This window comes from Nanorana parkeri, unplaced genomic scaffold (assembly GCF_000935625.1).
Source record: "Nanorana parkeri isolate BGI_ZX_2015 unplaced genomic scaffold, ASM93562v1 scaffold348, whole genome shotgun sequence".
In the NCBI taxonomy this organism is placed as follows: Eukaryota; Metazoa; Chordata; class Amphibia; order Anura; family Dicroglossidae; genus Nanorana; species Nanorana parkeri.
In genome coordinates, this window is record NW_017306616.1 from 462,830 (window position 1) to 472,540 (window position 9,711).

Sequence of the window (9,711 nt, forward strand, 5' to 3'; positions counted from 1 at the left end):
GGTACTATGAAGAATACCTGTCACTTTACCCTGAATATGCAAAATGTGCTTCTTCCAATTCCCCTAGACAAAACAAGCATTTACCCTTACAGTGGTGGAAGGGAGGCACTGCAAGGGGAAATTTTAATGATACCTGAAGTTTTCCCTTTTTTTGTTTTTTCTTTTTGAGTTTGCAAAGCTATTAAAGGTTTCTGAACATGAATACTGTGATCTCGGCTTAAATATTAAATTCACATTCCAGTCACGTTTCCTTTCTCCTGGCTAAGACATTTCTTCCTGGTATTCATTTTTTTTGACATCAGCACTGATTTGCACAAGACTGGTATTTGAACAATGGCCTTTTGTGTCACGTACATTAATCTTTTAGGTCATGCTTACCCGCGGCCAAGAACAGTGATTTCTGAGAGTGACGCAGTAGCTACCGTTTTTAATAGTAGGACGTGTACTTTTTTTTTGTTAAGGCAGGCATATGCAACGATAAAGTTACTTGCTTTTATGAAAGAAAAAAAAAAAGTTTGATCCTTCTAATCCAGGGTCTACATAGCAAAGAGAGTGCAAGAGCTAATCAGACAAACCTAGAGGCCGGCAGAATCTTCTTCTTTTTTTTGTTTTGTTACTGATTTTATGTCTTCCATTGATATCCATGAAGGAAGATAGCAATCTAATTGACTGGAATGCCCATAATGAATGAGGAAAATAGTGAGTAATAAAAATATTGAGTCATATTGACAGAGAACAATCCAGTTTGTGTCATGAATCAAAATGTTTGTCATATTTGTACTTTAATTTACCATTGATTGCAGGTTTGGACATGACCATTATCTGGGGTAACACAGTTCTTGTTTCGGATAATTTGATTAATAAAACTAAATGGGGTAAATAAAAAGATGAAATATACGTTTTAAATACGCATTGCTTGTGTCCTTGTATAGAACAGAGGAGTGATGCTGTGGTCAGCAGGAGGAAACGCTGAATGTAGCAGAAGGATCACAAGAGATTGACACTGCCGGAAGTGTCAATTTCTGAGGAGACTGCAGTCAGTGATTTCCTCTTTGCTTCAGCATCATTCGGCAGCTCAGGGGCAAGAGAGGGTAAGTATTTACTCTCTTCTTTGCATGGACATCAGGTTTTCAGACCTTTTAACTTTATATTAGAGTCACATAGAATATATAGTGTACATGCTTTAATGTCCATAATCTGGGGGCAGGTGCACTTTAAGCTAATTGTTGCTATTAAAAGATTGTCTTGCTGAACTACTCAGAACTGGAGGATGACAGATTTCTGTAAGATGCCCCAGACCTTGGTATGCACCATCAGATTATTGTTCTCGGAGAAAGGCTGCTAATGTCTGAAAAATGCAACCAAGCTATAGGCCGTTCTCAATCCAAAGATTAAAGCTGAACTCTGAGGAAAATCCAAAGTTCCTGACACACTGCAAGGGTTAAGTGTGGGCCACAGCATCCTCCCTTGCAATGTAAGAGATCTGGTATCGCATTGTGTGTGATGACATCAGAGTGCCTGTGACCGATGGAGCAGCAAAGAGAAGTAGCTTTGGGGGACTGGCCACATGGAGAGTAGGAAGGCTGCAGGGGCGAGAGATAAGGGTAAATCTGCTTTTTAATGGTTACCTAGACTAAATTGAGCATTTAATCCTTGCAGTGCAGGGGGCAGCTCCACTGCAAGGGTAATTTTAGCTTTTCCCGGAGTTCACCTATTAGTATGGCCCAGTTAGTCATGTTTTGGTGCCCATTGGCTCTAGGAAAGCACTATCTCCAGCACGGTCATTTTGTAACTGAATTCTGTAGCGATTTTGCTAAGTAAAAATAATTGAACATATAGGAATTGTAAGGGTGTCACTATTGTGACGGGCTCAGCTCTTATGTTGTACCAACAAGGGGAACCTCTAACATTCAGCACTTGTGACATGTCAAGTGTTGCTAAAAAGACCCTGCTTAGTGGCACACAGAGCAGATTTTTACCACTGACAAACCAGACTGATCCTTGTAAATTCTGTTGAAAGGAAAAGACATAATGAAGTAAAGCTGTTTTACCCTGAGAGCGGTCAGTGCATATGCCTCCTGCCACTCTCATGAGCAGCTGCTCTGACAGTCTGCTCAGTCTGCTACTTAAGACATTTAAAGAGCACTGATCCATGGGACAGCTTTAATGCAAATAAACTCCACATGGCAGGCTATTATTAACAACTAACAAGCAGGATGGATTGTGTTCTTCTCATATCCAGTGCTGGTTAGTAATTCAGAAGGAACACAGGTGGTGGCATACCAGCATACATAGGGCATTTTTTCACTGCTCACCAATGTAAGGAACCACGTCTTTACTGACCATCAGTATAAGGGGGAACTTCTTTGCTTACCATCAATGTAAGGGGGTACTTTTTCACTTCAGGCCAATGTAAGTAGGTTCTTCTCCACTGATCACCAATGTAAGGGGGTACTTCTTCACTGACCACCAATATAGGGGGCGTGGATTACACTGATCACCAATGTAAGGGGATACTTCTTTACTGATCACCTATGTAATAGGTGACACTTCTTGATTGAAGAAGACAAGTTCCCTCTTGAACTGACAATATACTGTACCAGTAGAATTTTGTCCAATAAACTTTGTTTTAATTTTCCAACAGTTAATGGGTTCAGATTGACAAATCTACAAAGATCTGGATAGAACTTCTTTTTTCTTGAATGAACACAACTCTTAACAGTGAATGTTTTTGTTGAAGAGACTCCATTCATTCCAAAATCGAATAAAATTTTGAGCGACATTCATCCAGTTTTTGATGGCATCATTGATGTTTTGACAATTTTTCGTAGGATCATTCCTACGAAAATCTACTGGTGTATGGCCAGCGTTACATTTGGTGGTCAGTGAAAAGGGAACTTCTTAACTGACCAGTAATGTAAAATGGAACTTCTTTGCTGACCACCAATGTAAGGGGCAACCTTTCCACTTATTGCCAATGCAAGGAGGAACTTCTTTACTGCTTTCAATATATGAGTGCATTTCTCAACGGATCACCAATGTAAGGGGACACTTCTTCACTAACCTTTAAAGTAAAAGGAAACCTTTGCTGATCACCAATGATTGAGAGGCCACTTATCCACTTCCTGCCAGTGTAAGGGGGCTCTTCTCCACTAATCACTAAATTTAAGGGGCACTTCTCAACTAACTGCATGGGGGCACTTCTTCACTAACAAAATATATAAGACGCTATATAAGACGCTCTTTTTCCACTGATCACCAATGTAAAGGGGCCTTTCTCTACCAACCACCAAGTGGGCACTTGTTCACTGATAACCAGTGCATGGGGGCATTCACTGAATGCTGGTGTAAAGGAAACGGTACAATTTTATTTGTTTCATGACTGTTACAAACATTTTGTCATACAAAAGAGGGGTGTACAACAAAAATGTTCCGCCCCATGTATCAAATACAGCTGTTAATAATTGGTAAGTGTACAGCACAGAGCTAATGTACTGTGATCCAGATCATTTTTATGCATGGGTTCCCTGAGACTTGAAAATGATTTCAATATTGAGAAAGGATGGACTAAACATTGAATTAATATTTTGAAGAAAAAAGGTGACCGCACTCCAGAGATCTTGACCAAAGTACACAAAACTTTATTGTAGATGCCAGCAACACACGGTGTAATATCCCTCCATGTGTGCCCAAATTCTCACGCATTTCACCTTCACAGCTTAATCATAGACAAAATAACATACTAATGCTAGTAATTTAAGGGCATATGCTGATATGAATATTTTAAAACTGCCTAACCTTTTTGTATCTGTTAAGTTTGTGTCAAAACTAGAGAAAGCTAGTTGCAGTTTAAAGTGACACACTCAAGAGTTAAAGCTTAAAAATTATTTCAAGTACCTTTAACTATTAATAAATATGTACTTTTGTGTGTATCACTCAGCGGTAGATCCTCAAATCATCTCTGAATTGGTGCCGACACTGTCCTTCCTTCTGGAGGGTGGCTACTTATGGTCCCTGTGTGTGTTGTAAAGTAGCCACCACTCCAAGCCTACTCCTGTGATGGACTACAATCTCACATTTAGTTTACTAATTTGTATTGAGATTGAAGTCTATCACTGGAATGGGGGCTAATTTACAACACACACGGGGACCATGGGGAACAAAAGTAGCCACCCTCCAGAAGGAAGGACAGTGTCGGCATGAATCCAGAGATGATTTGAGGATCTACAGCCAAGTGATACACAAATAAGCTATAGTTCAAGGTGCTTAAATGCATTTCTAATCTTTAACATCTGAGTTTAGTGTCGCTTTAAATGTAAAAAGAAAACAAACCTTACCACTTACTGTTGTGAGTCATTATCAGCTCATTGTCATGCCCAGTCATAAAGATTTACTTTTTATCTGATAAGCTGATAAAACCCATTACATAATGGTCAAGTGTTGGACAATGATCCATATATCCAAAATTCTCATATTCAATATATGTAACCTGCACAGTGCATATAGTATGATTGTAATAAAAGCTGTGAAGCACAGAAGTGTTATAATGTCATGTACAGTGGAATATTGGGTAGAATTTGCCTACAATCTTCTATACTGTACTTTCCTTTTCTTCAGACTTTTGCCAAAATTGCTTGATGTAATTGTTTAGATCCCATCCAATGCCAATATTATCATCCTTGTATGTCAGAATGGTTTTAATCGGGCATTGGCTGGAAAGTAGTACCTGAAGTGAAACCATCAGTACAGTATCTACCAGTTTGTCTATTTAATTAGCTACGTTTGCCTATGTCCCATAAACATTTCTGCCTTTTAATGGTCCCCATGTTGGGGTCTGACACATTTAAATGTTTTCTTGTGGTCTTGGTGATTCTGTTTGTCATTTACTAGGACCAAGGATCTTGTCAGCTGTGAATGCTGATACCCAGTACGTAAGCTGTGGAAGTGACTAATCCGCTTTGCTGGGATTTTGAGCTGGGCGGAAGTCTCACTGCCTCACCATATTAATGAATTTAGCCTTTTAACTCCCCCCTCACAAACCACAACAACACTGGCAATAGATTGTGGGATGACTTTTAGGTCAGTGGTGCTCGCATTGTTTCATGTCTTCAGTGGTCTGCTCACAGAAGAGATGCTAAGGCCATAGACTGATATCTAGAATGCATTCACTGTGTTTTTAATATGGGAGCCATGCAGAGATCACATCTGGGAACTCTAAAATGTATCCACATTTGGATTGACGTTTATTATTGACTTTTAGATTCCTTTTGCTTTACATTGGTCATTGGTTGGACACAGACATTAGATGGCAGTTTGGTGTTTGGAAGGCGTCTGAAACTCATAACAGCTTTTCCCCATCCAGCATTAACTTAAACACATTCTTGTATGTTTATGTCTGCATTCATGTGTAATGAAAGCATCTGATACATGGTATATATTCCATTACTTGAAACAATATGCTGTTTATTCAAAATGTATGTCTTGTGCAACCCCCCACAGACAGCAGGCTGTTTTTTTGTTCCTGGTGATATCAAAAGCTTAAATGGCAGGTGTCCGGTATGTACAAAATCTCAGATAAGATCCAAGTCTTTTGATTACACTACTAGAACCATGGTGGTTAAACTTTAAAGCTGGACATCGGGCAAAAGGCTAAATACACATGCTGTATACAATAATATATAGCTGTCATACCTGCTATACATTTTGTATTTCTGTCTATTCAGCTTTACACCCTTACCAACAGATTTGCACTCTTATCCAACCTTGCCACACAACAGCCGATCTGACTTTTCTCTACTACTGTTTAGCAGCAAAGCTAGGCCAAGGGCCTGCCCCAGTCCCATGACTGGTCAATGATAAAGCACCAACTGACTGATGAGGTCATCGGCTTCCTGTGTTTTGCTCCCTCTTCAAGTCTTAGTACTGCCCTAAGGAGATTACAAGAAGCTAAAATACATTAAAAAAGCATCATATTAGTTGCATTTAAAAAAAACATTCAGTTATTTTTTTTTATAAATAACTGCATAAATGCATTCACAAACTTTTTTTTTTTTTTTTTAAATGTAGTTCCACCACAGCTGGAGGGCCGGATGTTTGCTACCCCAGCTATAGAGGGTCAGATTATATATATAGAACTACAAATCCCATGAAGCATCTCTCTTCGGGAGTCATGTCTGTGGCTGTGAGAATCTTGCAATGCCTCATGGGATTTGTAGTTCCACCACAGCTGGAGGGCCGGAGGTTTGCTACCTCTGCTCTACAGCATACCAATCTAGTACAATTTCAGTCCATATGCGTCACATGATTGCCTGCAGTGGTTTGCATCTTTTAACCACTTGCCGTCCGCCCGTTGTTGAAAAACGGACGGACGGCACTGCAGCATTGGTGGGTTGCCGTCCCCAGACGGCATTTTTTTTCTGCTCGCGCGCGCCACATGGCGGGCATGCACGGGCAGAAAAGACCCGACCAATGCAAACACCCGATAACACCGCGGATGTCAACTGGTTAAAAAAGTTGATGGTCTGTATGTTGCAGCAGGTGTTTTTATATACAGTCTATAAAGTTGCTTAGGATTACTCTTCTGTTACTAGGTAAACCATGTAGACCTTTTTTAATGTTTGCATAAAGAAATCTTGTTTTCTTTTAGTGACGCTAGGCTAGTTCCTGGTGTGTGAGTCACTCACAGCTGCTATCTGAGCAATATTTAGTTAGCGTGTGCAATACATGTTGTGCCTTTCTCTTCTGATATAGGAGAGCGCTTCACATGATGGTGACTGTTGTTCATTTGTTTCATTTCTTCCAATGACACAATTGTTCTTTTTCTCTTACAGTTTCCATCTGCTGCTGTCTCTTCATCACCTTTCTGTTCTTGTCTGAGCTGACTGGGTTTATTGCCAGTGAAGTGTAAGTATTTACCAAGGAACAGAAGTAGAAAAGGCTAAAAAATGTTTAATTGATAAAGTGCAAATTATTATGCTGTGATCTACAGTTAGAAATAATGTATTCAATAACAGTAGTACTTTTAAGTGGATGTAAAATAAGCCACATAAGTAAAATAGCCACATAACATAGCTCTGTTTAGAACCTTTTCTATGGGCATAAAAAAACATCCCTACAACGGTAAGATCCATACACATAGCACATTTTAGGTCTCCCGCATGTATTTAGTGGCACTGTACTTAATGGTCACTGATTGGACTACACAGGCGTGGCTCTAGAGAATTTTTATTTCTGGCGGCGAGGGGGTGGTTGTCCAGTCAGTGGGGTAACTGGGACCAGGAATTACATTACACCAAAAATGATGCTGACATTTAACTTAAGTATTTAAGGTGGTGCTTTGTAACTAGACATCTCGTGGAACATTTAGAAAATGCATACCTAGTTTGTCAGGGTTCTCATTTATACTGGTATAGTACAGGTAGTAGTAAGCCACATAACACATCTGGTCTACTACTAGCCTTAGCTACTTTGTAAGTTCTAGAAGAGCTCTACTGACCCAAAGCTCAGTATATCGAGGGCAATAAACTGAGAGCGCCGCAGCCGGGACAAATACCGACAATACTTTCTGTAACCACACAGCTGCGTGAATGACAGCGGGCTCTGCCTATATAGAGGCAGAGCCAGCTGTGCCCGCCCGCTCCCCCGTCCGTTTCTCCACTCAGCGCTGGAGGGGAGGGAGAATCCCTGCGGAGAGCGGTGACTGGTAATCACCACTTTCTGCAGGGAGATGATCGGAAATTGAGCAAGCAAAGATATGTGTTTGCTTACTTCCTGATCAATAGAGCTGACCTGTGACAGCTTCTTTGTCACAGGTCGGCTCTAACTATGAGGATGAGTGGAAATCATTTGCCTCATAGTTCTCTTAAGTGCCATGCGTTCAATGGATGCGGAAATGGATGTGGCATAATGAATTTTGGGCGTTGTCTATGTAGCAGCTGTCTGTCAGCCTGCTATACATGGCAGTGGTCCCACACATTATGTCTCCTATAACACAACATATATAGTGTATATTGGATGAAAGGTGTGTGACTATCAATCATGGACCTATAAACCAAACCTGTGTGGTGCCAAAAGAAGGCAACAAGAAACAGGTTCGCTTTAATGCAGACCTCCACAGAAGCATATACTTAACTTCCTATCATTCATAAGGGAACCCCTTATATTTTCTTGATTTGTATTGTAACTGTAATGTCCTCCTTATATTGTAAAGCACTGCGCAAACTGGTGCTATATAAATCCTGTATTATAATAATCATTCCCCCATTATTCTGTTCAGCAATCTAAAGTATAAGAAAAGTCCTGTATAAGCTATAAGACAGTTTCTCCTTGCACACCAGCCATTTCTTCTTGCTCTCCTGCAGTGACAAGTGGTTACAGAGCCATGTTGCTGCTTATCCCCTGACTCAAAATGGCCTACTTCTCCCACAGGTGACTCTCCAATGGCTTGCCTCAACAAGACTCTGACCATTCCTATCAAAGTCGATCTGTCCTTCAAAAAAGAACTCGAGGAATTTTTTTTATTAACCCTTGCAGTGGGGCTAGCCCCCACACTGCAAGGGTTAAGTGCTCCTTTCGTATCTAGGTTCTAAAAAAAAAAAAAACCCCATGTTCCATGCTGACCTGGCATGTTATGTTCTTAGACCATTCTTTCCAACATCTCTCCCTCTCCTCTGCAGTTGTCTAAGGTCACGTAGATCATCACGTCTGTACACAGTGTATAGACATGAGCATGCTGGAGGCAGTGCTGTAACAGCTGGCCGGTTTTGAGCTTCGGGTGAGTATAATTTTATTTTAGCACCTAGATGCAAACGAACACTTAACCCTTGCAGTGCGGGGGTAGCCTGACTGACAAGCAGTCAGAAGCACTTTCCCAGTCTATTTACTCCTTAGCGAGATTGGCTCGTCAAACTTTGATTGCCACCAGTCCTATTTCTCAAACTTTAGCTGCTTGATGTAAATCATTAAATAAAGATCAGGCAGCTGCTGTTATTGAGCCTCAATTTATTGATTGCATTGACCAGATGACTGTTGTCTCCAACTGACCGGCTCTCTTCCAACCACAGAGTTCTCTGCTGCGTTACAATTTGGCCGCAAAATGCAGGCCATGGTTTAAAGAGAGACTGTGATGGAGACTCTAACATAGAACAGATAGAGATACCTGCTCTCCATTATAAATTGGCCCATATGTTACTGTTGATTTCTTCTTATACATTTGTGACTGCCACAAGAGATTCTGTGATCGTTGCTACATTAGCTTGTGGCCACTTGCTGTTTTAGAGGAAAAGAAATGACTACAGTCCTACCCTGTTGCCATGGGTATTCCACCAGCAGAAATGTGAGGTTCAGCTCACTTCAACATTTTGGTGAGCATATCCTACAGCCAAGACTGATGCATAGAAGCAGGGGCAGACTGGGCCGGGGGGCAGGGTGGCAATTGCCCCCCGGGCCTCTCTGATGCCATCGCGAACGGCCGCTGCCACCTGCACCCGGCAGTCAAGTTGCCGCACCATGGGCCTCTCGGTTGTACTTGCCCCCTGGGCTAAAAGTTGCCAGTCAGCCCCTGCATAGAAGGAAGCCAAAATCAGACTTGCATATTTCCGTTCATTTAGTGTTATTCACATCACATCCTTGCCCACTAGGCATACAGTAGGTGCCCTGCCGATGTCATTAGCTGTCCTAAGTGGTCTGCCCCCCCCCCCCAAAGGCATGTCT

The 9,711-nt window shown here is 41.2% G+C and overlaps 1 protein-coding gene across 1 annotated transcript in view; it reads left to right on the plus strand.

Moving 5' to 3' along the window:
* ERGIC1 (endoplasmic reticulum-golgi intermediate compartment 1) overlaps window positions 1–9,711 on the plus strand; it is a 93,179-nt gene that overhangs the window by 28,102 nt on the left and 55,366 nt on the right. Inside the window, exon 3 of the mRNA XM_018558613.1 lies at window positions 6,831–6,903. Within this exon, the coding sequence (XP_018414115.1) occupies window positions 6,831–6,903 (73 nt within the window). The remainder of the gene's footprint in view (window positions 1–6,830; window positions 6,904–9,711) is intronic.